The 22,211-nt window shown below is 38.1% G+C and overlaps 2 protein-coding genes across 2 annotated transcripts in view; both read left to right on the forward strand.

Moving 5' to 3' along the window:
- Positions 1-791: 791 nt before the first annotated feature.
- Positions 792-2,412, forward strand: LOC119690854. The gene is made up of 2 exons (XM_038106963.2): positions 792-1,914; positions 2,277-2,412. The coding sequence occupies exons 1-2, from the start codon at positions 916-918 to the stop codon at positions 2,283-2,285; spliced, it is 1,008 nt and encodes a 335-aa protein (XP_037962891.1). The 5' UTR covers positions 792-915; the 3' UTR covers positions 2,286-2,412.
- Positions 2,413-13,894: 11,482 nt separating this feature from the next.
- LOC105387072 (lachesin) overlaps positions 13,895-22,211 on the forward strand; it is a 63,309-nt gene continuing 54,992 nt past the window's right edge. The window contains exon 1 of the mRNA XM_048628614.1: positions 13,895-14,319. The gene's annotated coding sequence lies outside the window, so the exon portion shown is untranslated. The remainder of the gene's footprint in view (positions 14,320-22,211) is intronic.

Raw genomic sequence — 22,211 nt, forward strand, 5'->3', positions numbered from 1 at the left:
TAAGAGTGATTTATCAGTGCCACGTATTGAGGATGGTATAGAATGTTCAGTAAGGTTTACTTACTGAATCTGAATTTACTTCAAGATAACTAAAAGGTTTTCCCGTGGGAATTCCGGGATAAAAAGTAGCCTATCTTCTTTCTCAGGGTCTAAACCATGTGTATACCAAATTTCATTGACGTTGACGACACTTCAACGACAATGCCATTCCTTAGTGGACTTAAACCTAGCTCAGGTGGTCTGCAAGCTGCAAGGGACCAAATATAAGTTATGACGAGTATAAAATAGAATTTGGAGGAAGAAACAGCCATATATCCACGTTAATAGTCGGCGAAGGTACAGGAATGTGTTCTTTATTGTTATGGCTTTAGGGTTATAGCCGTGCTAATAGTTGAGATATGTCGTTTTCGCAATTGAATTGTTATATCACTTCCATAACCATACATTGATGGTACCTCTCGTAATAGATATCGTCGCCTCTATTTATAAAGCCCATTTGCATTATGAGTTCCGAGAAATTCCTTTATCCAGTTGCCTGTTCCACTGTGAATCATCTAACAATGTTGTTTGATTACGAAAATAATATAAATAATAAATAGGTTCTGAAGTAAAAATATGATGTCACTAATAGTGAAATAAACCTGGTCATCAAATTACGTAACTGCTGCCCCCTCAGGGAAAGAATTGTTTTTGATTGTATGTAATTTTTAAAATAATAGGTAATTTCATTAATTAACAGTAATTTTAATGCTACAATAACGGCTCCAGCTTTAGATATTTGAAAGCATATTGTAATATATGTACTATACGTAGGGTATGTGAGAAACATTGGTCAAGCCATTAGTCGCTTAATAAACGATCCACAGCACACACGCGTGTTTTATTACAGTGGCGAACGAGGCTGGTAAATTAAAGATGGCCGGTAAAATTAGTGAATTCGACATAAATAACGGAAACTGGGAGTGTTATTGTGAAAGGCTGGACATGTTATTCCTCGTGAATGACATAAAAGAAACATTCAAAGTGCCTACGTTGATATCGTGCGTCGGGGAGGCTACTTATGAACTCATGGTGAATCTTTGCAGTCCGGATAAGCCTAAAGACAAAACGTATTCACAGCTGGTCAAACTAGTGGGGGATCATTTACAGCCGAAACCGTCAGAGCTAGCAGAAAGATTTCGGTTTCGCCAGTGTCGGCAGCGGGACGATCAAACGGTGGCAGTGTTTGTCGCGGAACTTAAAAAAGCGGCGAGATTTTGCGAGTTCGGTAGCCACCTGGACGATTGCATGCGGGATCAGTTCGTTTGCGGATTGAGGAGCGACGGTACCCGCCAGAGATTGTTCGCGGAGACCAAAATTGATTTCGCAAAAGCGGTGCAAATAGCGACAACAATAGAGGCGGCGGAGCGGGACGCGCACGCGGTCGAGGCGTGCTCGGCCGGGCGCGTGGCAACAGCGGCGGCGGCGGAGGCGCGCGAGGCGCGGAGCCGGGAGCCAGGGGCCAGCTCGCTGCATCATGCGCGGGCGGCGGAGTGCAGCGCCTGCGGGGACACGCGACATCGGTGGGCGGACTGTCGATATCGGCTATTCGAGTGCAGCCGGTGCCGGAAAGTGGGACACTTGCGGCGCATGTGTCCAGCCACGGATCAGGCGGGGCAAGCCAACCACAGCAGGGCGGACATGCCGCTGCAGCAGCAGGCCTGGAGCGGGGGCCCGCGCCGCGGACAGGGCGGCGGCGGGCGGCGCGGCGGCCGCGGCGGAGCCACGTGGCGGCAGCGCGGGGGCCAGCAGGGCGGAGCGCGGGCCACTACCTCCCATCTGCTACGGGAAGAGGAAGCAGACATGGGGCCGGGGGAGGACGGTAACAACCAGGAGGAGCCTATACACCAGATGTCCTTAAGAGAATACAGACCGGTGAGCTTAACAGTTAAAGTTGAAAATATATTTTTTAAAATGGAGGTAGACACTGGTTCAGCATTATCGTGTATCAGCAAGCAAAGCTATCTTAATCATTTTAAACATGTAGTGCTTAAACAGTGTGAGTTGACTTTATCTTTTTATGATGGTTCTAAAATAAAACCAGTTGGTTATTTAGAGGTGGATGTTAGCTACAACGGTCTAACTAAAAAGCTAGACCTGTATGTGATAGAAGGAGGTACAACTGCCCTACTGGGCCGTCAATGGCTGTCAGAATTGAACATAACAATACCAAAAATTCAGGTTAACAATGTAAGCATTCAGGACAAAAATCAATATGTGAATGAATTATATTCCAGATATGGTGAGGTATGGAACGGCGAGCTGGGGTGCTTCACCGGCGGGCGCGCGCGCCTACACGTGCGCGAGGGCGCCGCGCCGGTGTTCTGCAGGGCGCGGCCGCTGCCCTACGCGCTGCGGGCGCGGGTGGACGCCGAGCTGGACCGCATGCTCCGCGACGGCGTCATCGAGCCCGTCGAGACCTCGGACTGGGCCACGCCCCTCGTCATTGCCAACAAAGCGGATGGTTCACTCCGGTTATGTGCGGATTATAAGGTGACACTTAATCGCGTCCTAGCTATCGATAAATACCCCGTTCCAAAGATAGAGGATCTTTTTACAAATTTAAATGGCACTAACATATATAGTAAAATTGATCTTTCCCAGGCGTACAATCAGGTCTTGTTGGATGAAACTAGCCAATTTACAGTAATCAATACCCATCGTGGACTTTTTAAGTACAATAGGTTAGTGTACGGGTTATCTTCAAGCCCCGGAATATTCCAAAGAATTATGAGTAATTTATTTAGTGATATACCAAACGTGATAATTTTCTTAGATGATATTATGTGTGCAAACTCAACACTAGAAGATCATTATGCCACGTTAAGTAAAGTTTTAGAACGTTTACGAAACTACGGATTAAAAATTAAACGAGAAAAATGCACATTCTTCACCAAACAAATAAAATTTTTAGGTTACGTGATTGATAGTGACGGAATAAGAGTAGACCCCGAGAAGGTTAAACCCATTCTTAAAATGATACCACCAAAGGACACTTCACAACTTAGGTCATTTTTAGGCATGGTTAACTTTTATGGGAAATTTATAGATAAATTAAGCCACACACTCGCGCCCTTATACGAGCTATTAAAAAAGGACCGAGTTTGGGTCTGGGGCTCCGAACAAATGGCGGCATTTGACGCAGTAAAGCAGTTGTTATGTAACGCGCAGGTGTTATGTCATTACGACTTATCTCGGCCAGTGACCCTCAGTTGCGATGCAAGTGCCTACGGGATAGGCGCGATTCTGAATCAGGTAGACAAGGCGGGACGGGAGCGCCCCGTCGCCTACGCATCGCGGGCACTCACCGACGCGGAACGTAATTATAGCCAAATCCATAAGGAGGCTTTAGCCATCGTGTTTGCGGTAAATAAATTCCATCAATATCTTTATGGTCGAAAATTTCTCTTAAAAACGGACCATAAACCGCTTATCAGTATTTTCGGGCCGGGCACAGGTATACCTAATATGACAGCCAGTAGATTACAACGGTGGGCTATAACATTGTCGGCTTACGATTTTGATATTCAATACGTCAGTACGGATCAAAATACGGCCGATTGTTTGTCTAGGTTAATTGCGGAGCATAAGGCGGACAGCGATAAAAATGAAAACAATGACATGCCGGAACAAACTTACTTACATTTTGCCGCGGAAGCTCTTCTTTTAGATAATAATAATTTAAAACGGACAACTCAAAAAGACCCATTATTGAGCCGCGTATTGAGCTATATTCGAGATGGCTGGCCGGATGAAGTGGAGCTCCGCGAGTTAAGACCATATTGGAATAGGAGAAAAGAGCTGTACACTGAATTAGGATGTGTCATGTGGGGCCATAGGGTGGTGATCCCAGAGGAGTGCAGAGCCAGAGTACTGCGGGAGTTACACGACACACACATGGGGGTAGTGAAGACCAAGTCAATAGCGCGAAGTTACGTGTGGTGGCCGGGCGTGGACGAAGCCGTGGAGGCGCTGTGTCGCAGCTGTGGCGTGTGCGCCGCCGTGTCCGACGCGCCGCCCGCGCACGCGCCGCGCGCGTGGCCGTGGCCAGATCGCCCATGGACCAGGGTACATGTTGATTTTTTGGGTCCTTTGGCCGGTAGTATGTATTTGGTTTTAGTAGACGCTTGCTCGAAATGGATCGAGATAGTGAAGATGGGTTCGACTTCCGCTAAAAATGTTATCAGTAAACTCAGGGAGATATTTAGTAGATTTGGTTTGCCTAAACAATTGGTAAGCGATAACGGACCGCCCTTCTCCAGCACAGAATTTATAAAATTTTTAACAGATAACGGAATAGAATCGACATTCTCAGCTCCATACCATCCGGCCTCTAACGGAGCGGCGGAAAATGCAGTGCGTACGTGTAAAAGGGTAATTAAAAAGGCAATTATTCAAGGACTAGATATAGAAACCACTTTAAATCGATTTTTATTAATGTATCGCAATACAGAACATTGCACAACAGGGGAGTCGCCAGCACAAATATTGCAGGGTAGGTCGTTGCGCACGCGCCTCGATAAACTCAAGCCGGAGCGAGAGGATCATGTGCGGGCCGCGCAGCGCCGCCAGGTGGGGGCGGCGGGCGGCCGCGAGCGCGCGCTGGCCGTCGGCGACCGGGTCTGGTGCCGCAACTACCGCGCGGGCGATAAGTGGGTCAAAGGAAAGATTATCGAAAAGCCAGGGGATACCGATTATGTCGTAGAATTAGCAGATGGAAACCAATTACATAGGCACATTGACCAAATAAAAAAGCAATTTAATATTGAACCGGAAACCGCATACGAGGAAATGTCACCAGGCAGGGCAATTAATCCTTTCTTATATCCGAGTGAACCATCAGCTGATCAGGGCCGAGGCTCGGTGGCGGGAGCGATGACGTCGTCGGGGGGGACGAACGGGGAGCGGGGCGCCACCCCGCCCGCACCGCCGCCGCAGCCGGTGCAGCACCCCCGCCCAGTACGAGACCGTAGGCCACCTACTAGATGGGGAATAGATGAACTGTTTCATGTTAATTAAATTGTATTATTGGATAAGTCAGTATTCCTGTTAAAATAAGTTCTTTTAATAAATTCTTAGCACTTAGGTACTTACTTAAGTTACAAGGGACCTTTACCTTTTCTATATATCATAATCATCAATATAACATCTATATCATGTAACATGTTGCTTGTTGATAGTTTAGCCTTTACTTAATATACTAACATTATTCTAGATGGGAATAAATTGGACCTAGTTAATGATACTGTCTTTCTTGGTATGACTATAGATTCAAAGTTGCAGTGGGGACCTCACATTGCCAAATTGGCTGGAAGGTTGAGCTCCGCAGCTTTTGCTGTACGGAAAATTAGACAACTGACCGACGTTGAAACCGCCAGATTAGTTTACTTTAGTTATTTCCACAGCTTATTGTCGTATGGCATTTTGCTTTGGGGTAGAGCCGCTGATATTGAAACTATATTTGTATTACAGAAAAGAGCCATCCGCTCTATATACAAACTTGGTTCCAGGGATTCATTGAGAGAACTATTTAAAGAAATTAACATCCTTACAGTTCCATGTCAGTTCATTTTTGCCAATTTAATGTATGTACGAAAGAATATTTCCACTTTTGATACAATTGGCAGTAATCATGACATTAATACTAGGAACAAGCATAAGCTGGCTTTTCCAGCGATGCGTCTGGCGAAAGTTAATAAATCGTTTTTAGGGTACTGTATTAGATTTTATAATAAGCTTCCAACAGAAGTTGCTCAAATGCCAGAGAATAAGTTTAAGTGTTACATTAAAGAGAAACTCAGTAAAAAAGCTTATTATAAAATTGATGATTACTTAGAGGACGTTAATGCATGGCTGTGATAAGTAGTTAGCTCTGCTCATATTATTATAATAATTATTATTAAGCTTATATGTATTGTATACCAACTAGTTTTAAGTCTTTTTTTTGAAAAGATGGCTCAGGAGTTTCTTGCCTCCGTTCTTCTCCTTAGACAGAAAGAGCCCCCCCTTATCCGAACGGAGAGTAATTTGTAAAAATTGACGTTCATCAGAAAATTTTATATTTGTACGATGAATAAAAAATTTTGACTTTGACTTTGACTTTGAATACATCAGTGAAACTGATAGGTAGGTACCTACTCACCTTAAAAACCATTTGTACCTACGTAACCTAGAAGTTTGTATTCGATACCGCGAAGGTACCTACTTGAAAGAAATGTATAAGTACATGTATCAGAGTCGTCGGTATAAGTAGTTACAGTTATCTCGTTATGATTGTCTTGCGGATGTTATGTAAGGAATGGTAATAAAAGTTAGGATATAAGCTATTATCTTTAGATCTCCTTGTTCTAGATTAAGGGTGGAGGTGTAATATATGTACTATACGTAGGGTATGTGAGAAACATTGGTCAAGCCATTAGTCGCTTAATAAACGATCCACAGCACACACGCGTGTTTTATTACACATATAAAATCTTCTGACAGTAAAACATGCAGGCTTTATTTTATTTCAACTAAACACGTCTATTAGTTCAATTTTCAGAATGGCTTTATTGTGTTAGCGCTCCGACCATTACCGAGACGGATGCAAACTTGCTCAAACGGGATTACGAAATAGCAGTATCACACTGCAATATAGAGTGGGAGCCTCTCTGAGTTTCCGACTAGTTGCAAATAGAAATTGCGATGATATCCAGGCGGCCTAGGCCTAGCCTGACACTAATTCGAATAAATGTCTAGACGAGAGCGCCGGACGTCCTCTAGCTACGCGGCAATGTGGCGGTTAATTAAAACTAAATTATTCTAATTTTGAAAATTGCCCGCCAATTTCGACGATGAAGTTCTGGGCTGCAAAAGGATTTATTCAAACTCTGTGCGTGTTCTTTTATGGCTGACTGAAATGGTCACTTTTTAAGCTTTTAAAAAAGTCAGTACTACACTCACGTGCAAAGAAACAGTTCCACTTACGAAATTCCGTCACTAAATGATCTTAACTTTTTAAACATTTAATAGGAAATTTTAACAAAATGTTTACGTTTTTAGTTGGTAATATTCTGGTGCGGAAGGCGTCATTATTAGTCATTAAGTTACTTTTTTTCGATTTAGAGTAATTTGGTGTTTTTCTTACTGTAACTTTTTCATTGCCCGTGAGTGTATTAAGTAAAACTTAATTATGGTAACACGAATTTTGTGTACATAGGCTTTGTTATAACTAATAGTTAGTTTGCAATTTCACAACCATTACGGCGCAATATTTCAAAAATTAATTTATGTAAATCATGTGTTGTACCATTTGGAAATTTAGGTTTATTTAATGGCATTTTAACAAAAGTTGCTCAATTACTTCTAATTGAGCAACTTTTGTACCTAGGAGCAACCTACGTATTTTGGGAATATTTTTATTAGATTGGGTATTTTACTGCTATGATTACGGTACGTTTTATAAAATAATGCTTATCATGAATTTGGAGGATATTTTCAAATCAGTCATAAGGCACTTCTAGCACTACCGCATTATTGGCCTCGCCGTGTCATTAATTTAATATATTTTTCTAAATTTACTAAAAATTGCAGCACCCCTACATCTAAGTTTAGTTTCGTACTTCGAAATTCAGTAGCGGAGTCTTAATGGATCTCTTCGTACTAAGAACAAGGGACCACCAGGCGTTGAAACGATAATTCTACCAATCGACTAGCGACCACCGGAGGCAGTTGTGTACAATAAACTTAAGGGTACACACGATACACAGATGTACACATACAACATGTGCATACAACCACAGGGTAACCAATGAACAAAACTGTGCCGCAATTCAAGCTGATCTCAACAGATTATGTAAATTTTACGAAAATAACAATATTACTGTAAATGCGAACAAATGTGAATGTATAAGTTTTACACGAGTTTTATCAAGAGATCCCCTATCTATTACAATTACCATTTGAACGGTATAAATGTCAACCGGGTAAGAGTTATTCGAGATTTAGGTGTTTTACTAGACGAAAAACTACTTTTTGATAAACATATAGACACAGTCACTAACAAAGCATACAAAAATTTAGGTTTTGTTTTACGTACCTGTCAACTTTTTAATGATCCGCACACAATAAAGATAGTTTATTATGCATATGTTCGCAGCATATTAGAATACGCCTGTCATATTTGGTCACCCCAATATGTTATATACAAAACACAACTGGAGCGTATACAAAAAATATTTATCAACCACCTAAACTATCGTGCTAGAAAACCCGTGGACGCGTACATAGATGGGTGCAGATTGCATGGACTGTTAACGCTAGAAGAACGCAGAACAGTGCTTGATATGTGCTTGCTGTATGACATCGTGCGAGGATTACTGGACTGTCCTGAGCTGGTAGGTAGCGTGGGATACCGAGTACCAGGCCGTCGCACCCGTCATACGCCTTTGTTTCACGTTCCATCTTGCTCCACTAATTATGCTGCTAATTCTGTACTCAACCGAATAACACAGACTTTCAACAAGAGATTCGGAAATATTGATATTTTTAACTGTTCTAAAATGTGTTTTAAAAAACAAATTATAGATATACTCACAAACAGATAATATCTATCCTACCCCTATCATTACCAATTCTAATTTAATTAATTAATTTAATGTATTAATTATATCTATATATTTATATGTATGTATTTGATAGTAAATTTTTACTTATCGTAAGTACTTATGTATGTATTGTAATTATGTATTATCCATTTAATATTTTTATAACAGTAATTTATATATACAACTTATATTTATTAGTATAATTAGTCTTAATTCCTATTTCTTACCCTATCCTTCTTCCCAAACACTACTCTGAGAAGCTAATCAATTTTACTTGATGAATGATGGTTTTATTGCCTTACAAACAAGATTTTAATTTTAACTTTAATTACGTAAGTACTATACTCACATCATTATGCAGTTAGTTGGACCTATTTAGTTAAACCTATTTAGTTACATTTAAGTTATCTAATTGATAAGATTATAGTTATGTTACTTATATATACCTAAGTTTTTTAAGCCTTTTTTGTGATCTGTCCCGATCTCGATATAGAATTTACTATAGTAATCTTACTGTGAATCCTATTATTAGCCTTACTGTTTTGTTTGTACTTAGCATTAATTTTTACAATGTAACGCTGTTGGATTTTCAATAAAAACTAAATAAAAAAAATAAAAAATACAAAAATACATTCCGCCATATTGGAAGTTCGAACTCGGATCGAAAGCAAATACAAACTTGTCGGACAAGGAAATGCGTAGAATCATACTTACTGGTTTTTTTTCTCATTTAAAAAGATGGAGCTGGACGATGTCCATGAGAACTTAGTAATTCATCAAAAGAATCCCTTATGCTCGTTTGAATCTTCTTGACGAGTACATTGTATCTAGAATCTGATTTTTGAGCTGAAGGATGTCCATATAGGAACTCAATAATAATAATAATAATGTACAAAGCCCTCAGTAAATAATAGACAAATACCTATCGACCTTGGGATCGTTTGATTCATCTTTACTTTGTCGTACATTGTTGTCGATATTATCTGAATCTATTTTTGGAGCTAGATAGCCATATGAACTCAACAAACGAAATACCAAATAAAAGTTTGAATACGTTTTTCTTTCCGTAATCGTTATGAAGCTTTCATTACAAAAACACAGATCTGCTTCACATGCTACAATAACACTTTGATTAAAATAACGCAACTGATTTAGACAATTATGACCGACATTATGCGACTAGCCGGTGCTTCGGTTGTAAATGTGCGCTCATTACCACGACTGCGGCTAGCCGACCGCCGCGATGACGCGCCCGCTTCGTTTATCAACATCATTGACAGTTATTGAACCGCGGAATAACCGCACGCTTTCAGACTTTACTTGGTCTATTTATAGTTGTGTTTTGCTATTTGGCGGCGCGGCGTTGTATGGTTAAAATATACCACTGCCAAAAACAACTTTGAAATCATTAGGTAAATTAAAAACGTAAACAAGCGATTAAAACCCCAGTCATTCAACTCTAAAAGGCGCACAACTTTTGATCGAATGATCCGATTTTGATTAAATATAGCTAAGATCAATCTATGTAACATTGCCTATCACCCTAAAGAATCAAAACGAAAATAGGGTCAGCCGTTTGGGAGCTATACTGCCCAGACATACGCAGACACGTTAAACTTACAAGAACCCGCCTTTCCCGTTAGGGGTTGAAAACGTAAAAAATACTACTCCACGTCATTTCTCATCTCCAACTATAGAATAATCCGAGGCAAAGGGAAAAAGAGTGCGAAAACTTTAATTAAACAAGTTTGGTGAGCTCGGAGTTTTGTAAACGAATAATCAGGCTGAATCCACCTTGACAAGGTGCGGCGAGGCGCTCCCGACACACCCTGCTGCTTTCATGACGTCCTGGTATTTACGAAATGTTCTATCAAGCCCTTTAACGAAAATACGGGAGGTTATACGTTTGGTCTGTGTGAATGTGTGTCTGTTTGTGGCCACTGGCCAATGGCCATGTAACTCCGATATGGATATAAGTCAAAAATGCGTTTTTAAAACTTTCAGCAACACTCCCAACCTACGTTGATATTTTGTTTTCCTAAAGCCTAAAATATTTAGGTATATTCTGTTTTAAATAATAATATTTCACCAAAAACTACACAGGGTAAGGAAAAAGTAGTGTAGTAAGCCAACAGCCTGTAGGATAGAATAGTATATGACGCTTAGGTTTTCATAGTGTGCTAAAATTATAATAATAATAAGTAAGTAAAAATTAAGGATCACTTAGGAACGGAACTACGGAACCTCTTCCTCACGGTCTAACTGAAGGCTGACAATGCGTGCCATGTGGCGTGGTCTTGATAGAACCCGAATCAGTTCAGAAACTTCAACTTTTAGGAAACCGATAAGCATCGCTGGAGCGTTTGATAGAATTTTTATGAAGTTTTCGAATACGTTTTCGAACTGTGATTTCGGTTTCCGAACTTGTATTTTGAGGGATATTTATTACCAAATTTTGGAGGTATTTACTTATCTTTGGATAAGTTGGAGTTTATGGATATAAATGTACAGTGGGCCCCAAACTGCACTCAATTTTAAACACAGTATATTATTATATAGGATTTACCCTATTTACTACTAACAAGTTCGCTAGAGTGTGTAAATAAATAATTATTTCACTCACTAATGATGTCAACTCAATAAATCATTTAGGCATTGTATTTATATTTGCATACAGTTTACGCTCCGTTGTTCGTTAGTCCATTTCGCGTAATCAATTCATCGTTAAAATGTATACATGATTATGGAATATCTATGAGCAAAGCAGTCGCCGGAACAATGAAAGATGCATGACATTTACCTATGAAATAACTCTAGGTCAAGACAGGGTATGAATAAGATTCATAAGGCTGCGTTCTCAGTAACAAAACTAGGCGCAAAACTAGCATATTGTGAATGCTACCGATATGCCATACTTTTTACCAATTATTTTGCACAGAGTAGCTCTTTAGAACTATTTAAAAAAAACAATAACGTATTTTTTTTGTTAAACTTGCCAGCTTCTGGTTGCAGCGATTCTTGGAAATCGTTACTTCTCACGCCTGTTAATTCTGGGCGGAAAAGGCAGAGGTGCACTCAGTACACTTTTGACAAAGGACACCGTGATATTCGCCGCATTCATAGAGCTTACAAAGAGTTTTTAAATCGGTAGGATACCTAAATAATTTTTTGTGTCAATAAAAATACGGAATTTGTTTGAATTGACTTACAAACATCTTTACGTTCTAGAAACTATGAAATTATAGATGAATACTGTGTCTTATTGGCAACAAGGTACCTTACCTATTTATTTTAATACTTTTACTGTATACATACACGAGAACATTGTCTTAACTAAGTAGGTATGCAAGGGTGGACTTATCGCCTAAACGCGATTATCTATTTCAGTAAGTTCAGTATCATTAGCTCTTTTCTACCATTTGATGCTCAAACGCATTCATTTTAACATCCTGTATAAAGCAATCGATTACACCTAACAGGACATCGTTATTACGTTGTGGATACTAGTTTACATTCGAGATTCAATCTTGTATTGAGTGCTGAGAAGGTGTTTGCGTGTGTTTAGAACACACGGCTTAGGCGAGAGAGGGGCGAAGTAATCAAACGAACAACATAACGGTTGATTGTCAATTTTAGGGCTCCCACACATAAACACCATAAGCTTTATTTTGGGTGAAAAACGGCAGTAGGTAGGAAAGAAACACTATTTATTAAAAATGTCTCGCGAAAGTGTGGAGATATACAGTATTTCAACAACAAAGTTTAAACATTATTTAACAAGTATTTAAGACAAAATTTGACAGATTTATTAGGCGTTTGACAGCGCTATAAATCTGTTAAATAGTGGCTAAGTTTAAAAAAATTAACCGTATATTCATATCTACATAGGCTTTGAATAATCTTCATTTATAAAATATGTAGTTATGATTTAAATAGTTTTAGATATAAGTAGAACTATGAAATAATAAATGCTGAATAAATCAGAGAGTGAACAAAAACATCACAAGTTATTAATAAAGTATGTGCAAGTTATCTTCCACAGAGGAACAAATACGGCGTAACGTAAACTAGCAGAGGAGCTAAGTCGGAACAAATCGTTGAAAGTTTTTTGGCTCCGTCGGGAATCGAACTCGTAACTTGTCTTTGTGGCCGATAATTCACATGAGCGGTGCTACAAATTTTTTGTTTGTTACGGTAACCTGATCAAAATTTCCAGTTGTTCAGAATGATGAGTTGGGGTTGGGGTGCATACCCATTGACTGTGTACTTACCTATTGCAACCTTATTTTGACAATAATTGAAATTTGACAATAATTACTTCGTAAAAATTAGGTAAGTATTTCGTCTTTAAGACTTTCGTCCAAATGTTCGTCTAGCTAGCTAATTCCAGTTAAAAAAACTATAGTACTTAGTTATCTACCTAGAATCTAGAAGTTATTTCATTTCCGTCAGAAAATAGCTATTTTTGTCCTTGTTAAAATTAACTTCAACATTTTAGGTAGTCTGCGTTAAGATTTAGGTTCTAAGAATGGAAATTAGTTTGGCGAATATTTTGTTCACTTTATGGAAACCGTTATTAAAAAGAAGGAATGTTTCTTTTTAATTGGCGCTAGAGCTTTCCTCAACGACTTAAAATGAATAACTAATTAAAATGTTTTTGTTTCAACTATCCAACTAAAAAACATTTTATTAAAATCTATTGTATTGTAGTAAAAAGAAATAAAAGACAGTACAAAGGTAACCCACCATTTTCACAAAACTTGTAAAAACATTGACGCAGTAGCACTATAATAGCCTCACAAAACGATGATTTAGTGGTCAATATTTGAACTTTTGGGCAATAACCGGAGTTTTATTATTTCTGACAGTCTACTGCCGCGTAATTTTTCGATACGCAGGGTTGCAAACTATTCTAAAAACTTTGGTAACATAATATATAAATATGTAGAAAAACCATTACATCTAGTTGTCTGACTAAACTTTTATATACTTGGTATACAGGAGAGATCCAATTTAGCACAAACAGCAGTATGACCTTTACCGTCTACACAACAAAGTTGTAAATCAAAGCGCAACAATAGCAACCGCATGCACTTTGCATATAAATCCGAGCATAGCCGTCTTATCTTCACAATAAAAGGTGGAGTATTCTCTAAGCATATTAATCACGTCTATCGTGGGCCAGTGGTTATCGTGCTAGGGTTCACACAATAGTGTCCGGCCCTCGTCAAACAATGTAACATTGTCTCTCCAACAAACACATCGGCAACCCTGACTGTTTCTGATCGGACATGTGTGAGTTCACGCCCGACAACGCATGCGCGCAGCATCTGTGCGCCCGAACCCCTTATCTCACAGGATTAGTCCGGCTACGATTGTGGCCTCTATTGTCAGGTGTACAGAGTGAGTTTTGCAGTGTCCTGCGGGAGTCTGAAAGCAAGTTTGGTGCTCGGCTCGGTCGCAGTCTTGTTTTTTAGATGAGAACGTTTCGTTCCGAAATTGGGACGTCTCGCGCGCGCTCCCGCCGCTGGGTGTTTGTTACGTGTTCGGAAATCAACGTCGGGTCTTTTGACTGAAATTTCAGTGACAAAAATATCGCGATTGTTGTGTGTTTGTGGTGCAGTTAAATGCTGGTTTTGTAAGCGTTTCCGCAGCCACTAGGAATAGTTTGGTGTTGAGATTTTGTTTCAAACTTGTAAGTAAACTTTTTCATTCAGACTTTCAGCAATGTTTGAAAATTGAAGTAATATTAAGTATCTATATAATAATATATTTTTTTATCACATATTGATAAAATAAATCACATTTCAATATTCTTCATGATCATAGTTTACTTGGGATTTAAGAGTGGGAATGATGTAAATTCCCAAAGAAAACTAAAGTGGCGAGTTTCCCGACAGAAATAGGAAAGCAAACAGAAAGAAGGTTAATGATGTTACCTATAATATTGATTTACGATTTCATCCACCCAATTAGGTACCTTTGTTTTTACAGAAATATTTAGACGGTTGATATATTTCATTCATAAATCTTTCTTTGCCATTGAAGTTTATGTGTAACCGGAAGAAATAAAATCTGAATGACTTCAAAAGTTAAATATTTATGTCGTGTTAAAGGGAACAAAATGTGTTAATTTTCAACGGAGCGTTTACAGATATTACACACCATAAATATTATTTTGAAATTTAATAGAGCATTTATGAAAGGTATTGTCCATAGCGGATATAACACTGAACGGCTGACTGGCTTTGAATGAAATTTTGCATACCTGATAGCCTATGACCTAGATCAGGCACAGGATACATTAAATTCATTTTTTTTTATTACTGATTGACTTAATTGATTAAAAATAAAACTATTTAAAACTAATTACCTCTAACGTGGCGAAATTATTTTCAATATTTATCCTCGGAGGTCTTCATTAGTCTGAATTTCATTTTAAATCCAGATTTTATTTGTCTACTGTAGGTCTACTCTACTGTTATACATTTTAGGATAATTATTGATTTGATGAATAATTTATATTGTCCGGGATGGGTGTTCGACTCTTTAAAACAGTCTCGTATGAAAAAAGTATTTCATGAGAATTATAATTAAATTAAATGTTTGTGGCTGAGGCTTTAGAGGGCTGGGAAGCTCAATGTCCTGGTAAAAAATTGCCTGATCACCTTGATGTCCAGAAAGCCTGGGATGATGTTGTGTGCAAATCTGTTTTGGACAAAATTATGGAGAGTAGTTTAGGTGTAGATTTGGCGAGAGTGAGGGCTTCATCAAAACCTTAATCGGGCTCGTGGCTTCACGCATTGCCGTCTCCTCAAATGGGCACTATCTTGGACGATGAGTCTTTGAGAATAGCAGTAGCATTAAGGCTCGGCTGCGACATATGTGAGCAGCATCATTGTATTTGCGGTGCACTGGTAGACTCAAGGGGTCATCATGGTCTAAGTTGTCCCAAGTGCGCTGGTAGATTTCCAAGACATCATGCGCTAAATGACTTGATTAAGAGGGCAATGGTCATGGCGAATATCTCGTGCGTCCTGGAACCACCAGGTTTGAGTCGCACTGATGGGAAGCGTCCGGATGGACTGATGCTGGTCCCCTGGGAGCGTGGCAGAAGCTTCTTGTGGGATGCCACATGTGTTAGCATGTTTGCAGCTTCACATTTAGCAGGAACGGTGAGAGTAGCGGGCTCGGCGGCTGAGAATGCTGCTAGATTAAAGCACCAAAAGTATACGGATTTAAAAAACCGTTACTTGTTTGTCCCTGTAGCAGTGGAGACGAGCGGAGTTTGGGGTAGTGATAGTGAAGCTAAAGCCCTCATAAGGGATCTAGGCCGCCGTATTGCCTCGCGAGGACATGATCGTCGCTCCGGGTCGTACTTGGCTCAAAGGCTCTCTCTTGCTATTCAAAGAGGTAACGCTACCAGCATTATGGGTACTTTTGGGCCAGGTATGACTCGTGGTGGATTATTAGATTAATTTAGGTAATTTTATTTTTTACTTTGACGAAGCTTGTTACGCTGAAGATGACGATGTTCTACACAGAATAACGAAGCTTGTTGTGGATTGAAAATGTTTTTTTTTTATTTCTGTTAATATTGTTAATTGATGGTGTAATAATTTGTAAGTGTTTTTCTATTAAATATTATAGTCAAGACATTTTAATAAAACCCATTAAATTAAATTATCTGAACTTATATAATAATCATTTTTAACGTAACTAGAAAAAATGAAGTTTACTTACTTACAGAGAGAGAGAAAGACTTGCAAGTTTCCATGAATTTCAGATTTTGTGAAAATCATTTTATTGGGAATTGGGACGGATTCCTATGGATCTGTAATCATTGCCTTTGCCATATCATGAAAATTTATCTAAGTTTCTAGCAAAACTACGGCATCTATTAATTCCTATTTTACCCTACCGCGGCCGCGTATGGATAACAGTATTTCATGGCGTTTAGAGTTTATGGTGTGTAATATTATAATAGTTATTGAGTCGATAATGATATCGATTCTGAAGGCAGAAATTTTAAATTTAGCGATGTCAAAACCTTAATTTCTTTGTATAAAATTCGACTCTATGATTGTTTCCGTAAATGTCATTTTATGCTAGCAATTTTTTTAGTTTGACAGCGTTAAAATTAGAATTTCTGCCTTCAGAATCAACATCAATATACCTTGTGTACCAATACGTATGCTGTAATTTTCAAATGGTAGGTATAGGATGATAATGATGATGATGTCTTCCAAGCCGATACATGGATATGGTGGATAGAGTGGTAATGTTAACAGTAGACTCACTCAAACTATTTATTGGTCAACGTAATTCATGATTATTGTGAAAAAGATAACCTAACAGCTCTCTCATTCATATTTATAGCGAATTTCGCATAACCCATTTGAAAGCTGATGATGCCACACTAAGATAATATAGATTTAAAATATCCTGTTATTAATACTACACTCACGGGCAATGAAAAAGTTCCATTGAGAAAATCACTAAATTACTTATATAATGACATCTTCTGCAAAGTTTATGTGCATTTTACGGCGCATCAGAATATTACCAACTAAAAAACGTAACAATTTGCTCTTGTTTAAATGTTTAAAAATAGGGGCCGTTTGGTGTCATCATTTTGTAAATGGAACTGTTTCTTTGCCCGTCAGTGTATTTAAATTTTATACTAACGTTAGTAAAGTAATAGAAGTAGTTTGTTAAAGCAAGCTCAACACAGGTGTAAAAGACTAAAAGCGCTTATTTTTCTATGTTTCCAACCTGCAGTTGACTTGAAGCGCTAGAACCGCAGCAGCGCTGGAAATGTCAACATTTTCACTATAACAAGACAACTTGGTCTATTCCCTTGACGAAATGGTTTATAGTTTCGGCGCTCTCGCGTGTGCATTTTTTGTCAATCTTAATAGCGTGTCGCAAACTGGTACACTGGTAAATGGTTTAGTAAGAATGGGTTTCAGAATAGAATAATATAATAGAATACTCTTATTTTGAAAAACGTGATAGGTCGCGAGCCGTATCGCCGTTTTTGAGTACAATGCACTTAGGGTACACATCTAAAATCTAGATGTCCAGGTTTCATTTCAAAGATTTCAATAAACATAAGTACAATTAAAACAAGAAATAGGTATGAAAGATTTAACAAAAGTTTATCTCCAGGATATTTCATCCAAAGCCGGCATTTTACCCAGCCACTCTATGAAATTATGCTATAAAAAGTGATAAGTACCATGATGTTATCACACAAACCACAACTTTTATTCATATTGCGAAACATCCTGTAATTAAAGTAAACAAGTTTCCAAATTAACACTACCTCATATATTAATTAATAAGTGCCTAACACATGTTATTTCTAGTTACAAAAGTTGTTAAACTATTGAGGCACCTCGAGCCTCCCCTAGTTGTCAACTGTTTAGCGGCTGTCGGGAAGTTTTTCAATTAACTTCGCAGCTAGCACTGGTAAGAATCATGGGTGATGTTGTACCTTTCTCGAGTTACACTTGGATGTTGGTATGCAGAAAGGACTCAACCAAATACACCTAGTTCTGAGGTATTGACGTTGAAAATTACATTAAAGTACGATTTTACAAACATTTGGGTTGGTCCTGGTTAAATTTATCGTAATCGATAAATACTACATCGAGTACCTACCTCGTATTTTTTTAGTATGTACGGTGGCCTGCGCCTAAAAGTATACAGGCGGAGTTTTTAAAATAGCGATCTCAAGCTCATATGCTGCTCAAGCACATCCACATAAACACCACTGCTACACACATCACACACAACACGTCCCCGGATTTATAACAGATGTAGCTGGTCCCTTCATCATCAGGGATTGCTATTTTAAAAACTCCGCCTGTATACTTTTAGGCGCAGGCCACCGTACGTACCAGAGAAAATATTACAGTGAGAAAAGCATTAAATTACTGATAAACAGAAAATGCTAGCGTAATGAAGCCGTCTGCAATATTGAAGCGCATTTAACAGCGTATCAGCGCATTCGAATATTGCCAAAAAGAAACAAAAATATTGTGTTCTTTAAATTTCATTGTATAATAAAATTAAGCTAATTACATAGAGTAGGAGTTTTATAAGTGAAACTTTTTCATTGCTTGCGAGTGTAAGTAATTAACCAACTTTTGGATTGAGTCTTTACTGCGTGAAAGCCTCCACTTGCTTATGAGTTCTAACAAGTTGCGAAAATATGAGAGTAATTTATTATCCCGTAACACGTTTCACAGAATGTGTTTCAATATTGTTTGTCTTTACAAATTCTTAAAGATACTTACCGAAACTTTTGTAAAATACTCCCAGGGGCGCATAATTATCTGTGACTAGAACAAATGTGTTTGTTTTGTAAACAGTTGTTGCTTATTTACAACATAGTTTAAATACTTAGTACTAATAGTTGCTTGTTAACAATATAGTTTAGGGTCGGGTGTCCATGTCCCAAATATATGTACCTACGTATTGTTACATAATTTATTACACATATTATAACATTATTATCAAAAGCTAATATGTATTTTCCCGACCCGTCTGTATCTGTAAGCATCAGAATAAGCATCAGTTTTTTTCAACTACATTTGACTGTTGGCACTAGCACCTAGATACTATTCACAGTATTTCCTTTACACAAAGTAGCTCTGATGGAGATTAACTTCGCCCCGTGGATCCAGCAGATACCAACTCCAATGGCCGCCGCCGCCTCCAGTTTTCTAATCTATCACGTCCCTTCCGATTGGAGTCCCCCATTGAAGCTGAGCAGACCACCACCCGCGGTTAGCAATTATCGCCTTTGTACTCATAGCAATTAGAGCGAAGCTTCCCCGTGTATGTAGCGCGTGGAGGTGCAACCATTGACTTTAATTAGTTTCTTCGGCCCATTTTTGTTTAGCTAAAGTTTATTGGAGAAAGAAATTGCTTTGCCGTGGATTAATTAAATTAGATAAGATTGAAAGACGGCTGTGGATTGTGGAGGTGAACGGCCTAGGATATAAACCTGGTTTAGCGTTAGCTTTTCCATGGTTTTTCTCATGTTGATGGTCGCTTGTAACAGACGCAGCTGAAAGTAAAAATAGAATCCAAAGATGATGACGTTTACTTTGAATACATTAACCGATTAATAAATAAAAACATTAAGTGCCAATTTCACCATTCTCTGTTAGAGCATAACCAGGGCAGGGAGTAATGGTTAACTTTTGACACATCTGTCATGAATTTTATATGGAGATGACGTTTAATTTATAAGTCAATCCCTGTCGGTTAGATAACCGAGAATTATGAAATTGGCACTAAATGCAAGGCATCGCCTTGCCTTTCACTTGATCAAGTAACTACAGGTAAGCACGTATATTCGATCATTATGGAAAGTATATGTAAGCCAATTTCTCGTATGACTTTATCATAATAATACAAAATATGTTTTAAAAAAAAAGAAGAGTTGACGAACAAAACCAGGCATGCAGACAACTAAGGCTTTGTACAGAAATAGGCAAAACCCAGTTCGGCCAGTTTGTAACTGAAAGGAGCCGAAATGTGGAAACTAGAACGCCGAGTGTGAAATACAGAGAGCTGGCTTTGAATACGCGGATTAGACTCGTCCACGCAAAATATAATCTGCACTCCATTTTTATTCATGGCTAGCTACGTTTTTCCTCTAAATTGAATCCTGACTCGGTGCGATTGCGAATTTTTGACGATTTTGTACATGTATACGTACTAGGTGTAAATGACATGTGCCATAAAAAAATAACCATACTTTTGTATAATAGTATGGTTTAAACGTAAATACTTTTCTCAAGAAACATAATTATACCTATTCTTAGTTGTTTTTGGATTTGACACCTTTTTTATAGGTACATGAAAAAACATGGATAATTGATTAACAAAAAACAACAGCATAATACGTGTTTATTGAGTTTACTCCAGCCAAAATAACATGACACAAATAACCTTTAAAAGCGACTATTTATAGACGTCATGCCCACGAATACATTTCTTGATTTTCAGTCCATTGTCATTTGTTACCGTGGGTTTCCGCGGAAACAGTGGAAACAGCGGAAACACCGTAACGAGTGTCCGTTAGCACGCAATTTTCCCGCCTCTCTAAAATTATGTTTACAAAATTACCAGCTTGAGTTGACAAACAGTTCTATAGACTTTAATTTTGTACAAACAAGTTTGTTTCCTGTTAAGTTGCTATTAGGCACCATTTTGTCTACAATTTTACTGCTAACGTGATCATTTGAGCGGATTGGCCAGTTGATGAAGGTATCGAGAAATGAGGGCACAATTTCTAATCTACTAGCCTAATCATATTTTTTAAAACTCTACCTAAGCTGAGTGTTACTTTTTCAATAGTCAGATAAGTAGACAATAACTAATTTTGTCACTTTTGCTCTTTTAAAAAGGCAGTTGGTACAGAATGAATCAACGCGCACTTTTACCTGGATGCGATCCATCAAAGTTCGCATCATGCATAATATACTGTGTCTCTTACGTCCCTCCCCATCCTACAATCCTCTATAAACGCACGCGTCCTATCTGCAATATTTATTAGCAGAATGCCCTCGCATTAGTAACTAATTACTTTTACTAATTTTCCTACTTTTGCTTCGAGAGCCACTCTAATCCATTTATTGCTGTTACACTGTGATCGTGACTTGTAGGTATCACGGATTAATTGTATTACTATTCTTTATGGGTACTGAAAAAAGCCTAAATTTATCAAGTTTATCACGTTTTTAATGGTGCTGTTACAATGCTGTTCTCCTTATTAATTAACGTGCCAGTAACAAGAGTTTGTCACTGTGGATAAAAAATAATTTAAGTACATTGACTGTCTGTAAAATCTATTTAATACAAAATATTTATATCTCGACATGAATCTATAAATAGAGAAGCAATCATTACTAAGAATATCTTTTAAATAAGTGTTCCGATAAAAATAATCATAATGGTAAAAATAACGTTAATTCAAGACTACTACATTTTTCATTCCGAAATGTATTTTTTGTACAAAAATAGCTCCTTTTTAATATATTGTAGTATGTACCTACATATTATGAATATGTTATGATAATTATGATATAGGTAAGTATATATGTATATACGAGTATACGTAATAAGTGTACCTACATAAGTGTGTGTCTACATAACAACAATAAGTTATGAGTAAATAACACTGTTATTGGTTTATTGCTTATTGCCGACATGAAACTAATAAGCATTTTTATGATGGTCACGGCAAAATTTATTGACAAGTAAGTAAGTACATTTGACCCCAAAGTATTTATTTTCTTTTCTCTAAGGGCGTCTTGCACAACAAAGTTAAATAAAATTAAATAGTTTGTCTCTTGCTCTGACATTATACTGTCAGAGCAAGAGACAAACTATTTAATTGAAGAGGTCATAGATTTAATTTTATTTAACTTTGTTGTGCAAGACGCCCTAAATCCTATTTTGGCGTAATTGAATACATAAAAAGCTTGGGTATATGACAGGGTTATTTCTTTTTATAGTGTAGTTTTGATCGAGGCCATGACAATCGCTCTGGGGCGTAGGTAGTTG

The sequence above is a fragment of the Plutella xylostella genome, chromosome 21 (assembly GCF_932276165.1).
Source record: "Plutella xylostella chromosome 21, ilPluXylo3.1, whole genome shotgun sequence".
NCBI classification, from domain to species: domain Eukaryota; kingdom Metazoa; phylum Arthropoda; class Insecta; order Lepidoptera; family Plutellidae; genus Plutella; species Plutella xylostella.

Bases quoted from the DNA above. Each gene is read 5' to 3' on its own strand.
- LOC119690854 (XM_038106963.2), top strand. From the start codon at position 916: ATGGCCGGTAAAATTAGTGAATTCGACATAAATAACGGAAACTGGGAG.